Raw genomic sequence first — 5050 nt, forward strand, 5'->3', positions numbered from 1 at the left:
TGGTTGTTGAGCAGAAGCGGCGGGGACCAGCCGTGGCCCTGCTGCTGTGCGTGGGCAGGATGGCGGCGCTGGCCCGCGGCGGCCTGCACTGGCGCAGCAACTTCTCGGAGAAGTTCTTCTACCGCCACCACGTGTATCTCAAGTCCTGGGGGATGGGCGACAGCCCCGCGTCGGGGGCGCCGTTCACCGGCTGGAGCGAGGACACGAGGAAGGAGCTGCACCCGGCCATCCCCGCGGAGATCAGTGAGTGCCACAGCCCGGCCCGGGGTCCGCCCCGACCGCCCGGCGAGACGGGAGAAGCTGGACCACGTGGCGGCCGCCGGGTACCAGAGGATGGATCGGCTGTACCAGGGGAAGATGTACTTCCCGGGTAAGGGCGGGAAACTGAGGCAGGGCCGGCCCGACCTCCGCCCCGCGCCTGAGCCTGACCTTCCTCCTCGCGCCCGAGCCTGACCTTCCTCCTCCTGCCTGCCCCCAGCAGGGTATTTCCCCAGTGAGCTGCGAACCATCTTTCGTGAGCAGGTGCTTCTCATCCAGGTGCCATCATTGCAAGTGAGCAGATGCGGGCTCTCGGGCCAGGGGTGCTGCCCAGGGCCTCAGGACCGAGTGCTACGAGACCATCTCAGAGTCCCCACAGGGCTTGAACTCCTGCCATGCTGGGGGCCCCGCACCCAGGCGTGGTTGAGGCCGGAGAGATGGCACAGGACAGAAAGGGGGAGCATGGCAGCTCCCCAGGGAAGGGCCCTTCTCACCAGTGGTCCCCCGTCCCGCGCGGGCAGGATAGATACCACTTCCTCCCTAGGGCCTCCCCAACTGGTCCCCTGGAGGCCCTGGGACTGTTGCAACTGTCCCTGCCCCCGCGTTTACTCCGTTCCATACTGGGAGCCACCTTGGGAACCCCTTCCCTCTGGGTCACAGGGACACGGCCCTGAGCCTGTGTCAGACTTTGGGAGGTGGGCAGGGCTGGGGACGTGGTCAGCACGCGCTGCCATCCTGTCCTCCCACAAGCCGCACTGACTGTGTCACTGTGGTAAGTGGCCCTCCCACCAGCCAGCCAAGGGGCACGTGGCAGCCCTTCTCTGCAGGTTGCAGGCATCTTCCAGTAGGACGCCATCTCCTGCAACAGCTGCACAGACTCTCACATCATCTGCTCTGGCTACAACCGTGAGCAGGCTCCGGGGCTGGCCCAGGATCTTCTTGGCGGGGTGGGGGGGCTCCCCCTCCACCTTCTACTTGGCCTTCATCTCCTGGGCCGGGTGGGATCTGGGGGTTGGGGGCGTGCTACCTCCAAGCTCCGTGTCCTACAGGACGTTGGCGAAGTGGGTGATAGCTGTGCAGGGCCTTGTTTACTTGTGAGTTGGGGTCTTTGGGAGGCAGCAGCTTGCCACCTGGGATCAGGGAGGGGACATGGACCAAGGCCACTTGGCCCCCTGACCCCAAACCCCCTGTCATTGTAGAAATAAGTGGCACAAGTAAGTCCCTCTCCTCAAACCCAACACAAGCTTTGCCACAGTGTGTGTGTGCACAAGAGTACTCCTGGGATATGTGTGGCGGCAGGGTCCCGCAGCTCCCAGCTCCTGGAGGGGCCACTAAGATGCAGGACCTGGCCTGTGTTCCGAGCAGGTGCAGGAGGCAGCCCCAGCCCCTACCTCCCTCAAGCAGACCATCCTGGCTAAAGGGTCCCCAAAGTCTGGTCCTACCCTGAGTCGGTGGCAGAATGGTGGTCAGAGCCCGGGAGGGCTCCCCACGATGGCTGAGTGCTCCCAAGCCTGGGGTCTAACTGGGGCCCTGTCATGTCTGTCTTTCAAAGAGGACATCAAGATGAGGTAAGGCTGCCCTGGTCTGCCACAGGGAGGGGCGGGCAGAGGGAACGAGGAGAGGGTGCTGTGGGGTCCTCTGGGTCAGTGGGAGCGGACGGGGGCAGGGCACCACGAGCAGCGCCGTCTCTAGCTGCTGCAACCACACCTGTGTGATCGTTTCATGCATAGACTTTGTGGGGTCCTCTGGGTCAGTGGGAGCGGACGGGGGCAGGGCACCACGAGCAGCGCCGTCTCTGGCTGCTGCAACCACACCTGTGTGATCGTTTCATGCATAGACTTTGCGCTGCTCCTGCTCCTCGCAGGACTGCAGGACCACCCCAGCCTTGTGAGTGACCCAGAGAGTGGCCTCTGGAGGCAGGGGCGCACCTAAAGCAGAGATCAAAGCCCCATGGCCAGTTTGCCACAGGCCCCCTCCCCCATCCCTTTTGCAGCCACAGTCTGGAGAGAGCAGGGACGATGGTGGGTGCGGGGCCTCCGCCACACAGGACCGCCAGGTGTCCCAGTTGGGAAGAGGGGCCCAGGCCCCAGCAGAGGCCCACTGGGGAGAGGGCAGGGGAGGGCTGAGGAAGGCTGAGGGTGCCCTTGTCCCCAAACCAGGTAGTGCCAAGCTCCACGTGTCTGGAGCCCCAGCACTTGGCCAACCTGACCTTGGAAAGTGCCTCCAAGTGTCTTGCCCAGCACTGACAGCCCCGGCCTGCCCCAGCATGTTGTTGCCCTGAAGCAGGCTTGCTGCCACCTCCTGCTCCCCCTGACCCCCACCCACAGGGCAGAGCAGGCAAAGGTGGGAGCGAGGGGGAGGGGAGATGGGTACACAGCAGGGTCACAGAGCCATTTGCTGGAATGATTAAAGAGCCCTGATATTTCTCTTCAAAGAACAGTTCTTGTTGGGACACGAGAAGCCATCTGGGGGGCTTAGGGAGCTGGCAGGGGGCTTCTGGAGAGGTCAACTCCAACTAAGCAAGACAGGACCTGGCCTTGGGGCCACAACTGGGAGGCCCAGATGATACGGTGCCACACTCACGGGGCCTCAGGGAGTGGGCCCAGGGACTCCCAAAAGTTCCCGTGCCCCAGCAGGGACTGGTAGTCTCGTGGGAAGACAAGCATCCTGGGCAAGTGGGTTTTTATGCAAAACGAGGTTGCAGTTTTGTGAAAGCCAGGACAGGAATCCAGAACCAGGACTCTGTCCGTTGTCTGTCTGTGGCAACAACTGATGCAGACGGGGAAGGAGACACCGGGGCTGGTGTCGTCTGTGCAGCTGCTGTGGCCTGGGTCTGTGCGGTCTCCTTGCTGCCTGGAGTTGCCTGTGGCTCCTGTGCTCTGGCATGTAGGGGTGACTGAACCCAGATGACAGCCACCGTGTTCACCAGAAAGCACTTCCGAGGGGATGCTGGGAATCGTGTTAGAGCTGTCTGGCTGCTGACCTGGCCACCAGTCATGCCGGGTCCTCACTATCCCTGCCACTGACATCTAAGTGCTTCCTTCTGGGGCCTTCAATGGACACCAGCCAGGGGCTGAGAGAGACATTAAGAATAATGGGGAAGAGGCTCCTCACGTATTTTTGCACCAATTTTGAAGAAGGGACGCTGTGTGGGGCAGTGGCACCCGTGCCGGAGAGGGGCCTGGGCCCGGGGTCTGGTCTGTGTCGGGGCTGCTCATCTCCCACTTACAGCCTTGCCAGCCGTGCAGATTCTTGCCCTCTGCTGCCCCACGTGTCCTTCCTCGCGGTCCCTGGTCTCTGCATGGCCAGCAAGGCCAGCAGAAACATGGCAGTGCACACGGAGGACCAGTCACTCTCCCCTAGGAAGGAGGGGACAGCAGGAGACACTCTGGCGTGCACGTTTAATGGGGACTGCACGGGTGGAGGTCGGGGTTCCCTCAGCCGTTAGCACCCGTCCTGGGAGCCTGACTGGCACATCAGAGACTGTGGTGGCCTCCCGAGGGGACATGAGCTGCAGGCACATGAGGCGCAGTCTCCGGCAGCCCCTGTGACCCCCAAGCAGCTCAGGCCATCCAGAGCCCGGGGCCGGGTACTGCTCCCTGCCGAGGGCACACACGGCCACGGGCAGGAGAACCCACACGTGAATGTCTGTTTTGCAACTTTATTGGATCATCTTGACACAAAATCATTACAGCAGCGTGATATGTCTCTCTCTTCTTTATACGGGAATGTCAATAGCAAATAAATTCTTATGTAACACATCATACAATTTCAAAATTCTAGAATCACTGCACAGGATTCTGTAATAGATTACTCTACATGCTAAAGTGACAGTTTTCATCAAAAGGGAAATTTAAACTGTCACAAAGGACCATGGTCATCTCAGGAAAATCCAGTCTCCTGCCCAAGCTGGCCAGCCACAGGGAATAGGCTGTGCCAGGGTCCCCCTTGTGCTGCCCAGCAGCTGCTCTGCCTGTGAGCGACTCTTCAGGTCCGCCCTGGGCCCTCTCGACAGCTATGGGTATGACGCAGACACAGCCCTGTGGTGCGCACAGTGACTAGCAGGGGCACAGAACCCCACAACTCCAACACTCCACCCTCAACAAGCCCAATGAGACATACTTCCACCGAACAGGAAAAATGAAAACAAAAAGGTCCATCGCTGGCCCGTCAGTGGTTTTGACTGCATCCTCTGCCCCATGTTCCTGGCCCTTTCTGCCGCAGCCTGGCCCAGGGACACTAGGGCTGGGCTGCCAGCCAGCCCACGGGCATGCAGGAAATGGACAGCAGCCTCATGACCCTTTCTCGCTGTGGGTTCTGGGGAGGGAGAACCTCGGTGACAGCAGCCCAGTCCTCACCTTCCTGCAGACGGCACCAGTCGGGACATCTGGGGACAGAAGCAGCCACAAGGGCTCTCCCAGAGGAGACGTGGGAAACGCAGGGGCCACGTGAGCCCCGCCCTATCTGCTGGGCACCCCTCACCCTGATGGCCACCAGGTCCTGGCAGTCCTCCCGGATGGCAGTCCTGCTTGTGCCACGGGCAGCCCCTGCTGCTGCATTCCCAGAGTCGACCCCTGCACAGAGCAGGGTGCAGAGCCAGGCTGGGGGGACCCCTTGCTGGTTTGGAGACAGGAACGGGGCTGCTTGCCGAAGAGAGTGAACAGAGTTGGAGTAAAAAATGATGATGAAACAAACCAATGCAACATGGACCTCGGTGTCTGTGCAGCGGACGAGGGTGGAGTTAGGGTGACGCTTGAGTGCGCCCTCAGCAGGTGGCCAGCGTGGCCCTCAT

At 61.4% G+C, this 5050-nt stretch overlaps 2 protein-coding genes across 2 annotated transcripts in view; one reads left to right on the plus strand and one right to left on the minus strand.

Annotated features, from left to right (window-relative positions):
- Nucleotides 1-2504, plus strand: part of IZUMO4 (IZUMO family member 4) — a 4132-nt gene extending 1628 nt beyond the window's left edge. Inside the window, exons 2-8 of the mRNA XM_008589242.1 lie at nucleotides 15-247; nucleotides 291-370; nucleotides 482-552; nucleotides 1624-1826; nucleotides 2013-2145; nucleotides 2252-2314; nucleotides 2418-2504. Of these exons, the coding sequence (XP_008587464.1) occupies nucleotides 15-247; nucleotides 291-370; nucleotides 482-552; nucleotides 1624-1826; nucleotides 2013-2145; nucleotides 2252-2314; nucleotides 2418-2504 (870 nt within the window). The remainder of the gene's footprint in view (nucleotides 1-14; nucleotides 248-290; nucleotides 371-481; nucleotides 553-1623; nucleotides 1827-2012; nucleotides 2146-2251; nucleotides 2315-2417) is intronic.
- A 1993-nt stretch (nucleotides 2505-4497) lies between these two features.
- The window catches only part of AP3D1 (adaptor-related protein complex 3, delta 1 subunit), a 47704-nt gene continuing 47151 nt past the window's right edge, over nucleotides 4498-5050 (minus strand). The window contains exons 32-33 of the mRNA XM_008589243.1: nucleotides 4741-4875; nucleotides 4498-4620 (exon numbers count right to left, since the gene is read on the minus strand). Coding sequence (XP_008587465.1) covers nucleotides 4498-4620; nucleotides 4741-4875 — 258 coding nt within the window. The remainder of the gene's footprint in view (nucleotides 4621-4740; nucleotides 4876-5050) is intronic.

Source organism: Galeopterus variegatus, unplaced genomic scaffold (assembly GCF_000696425.1).
Source record: "Galeopterus variegatus unplaced genomic scaffold, G_variegatus-3.0.2 Scaffold5326, whole genome shotgun sequence".
NCBI classification, from domain to species: Eukaryota; Metazoa; Chordata; class Mammalia; order Dermoptera; family Cynocephalidae; genus Galeopterus; species Galeopterus variegatus.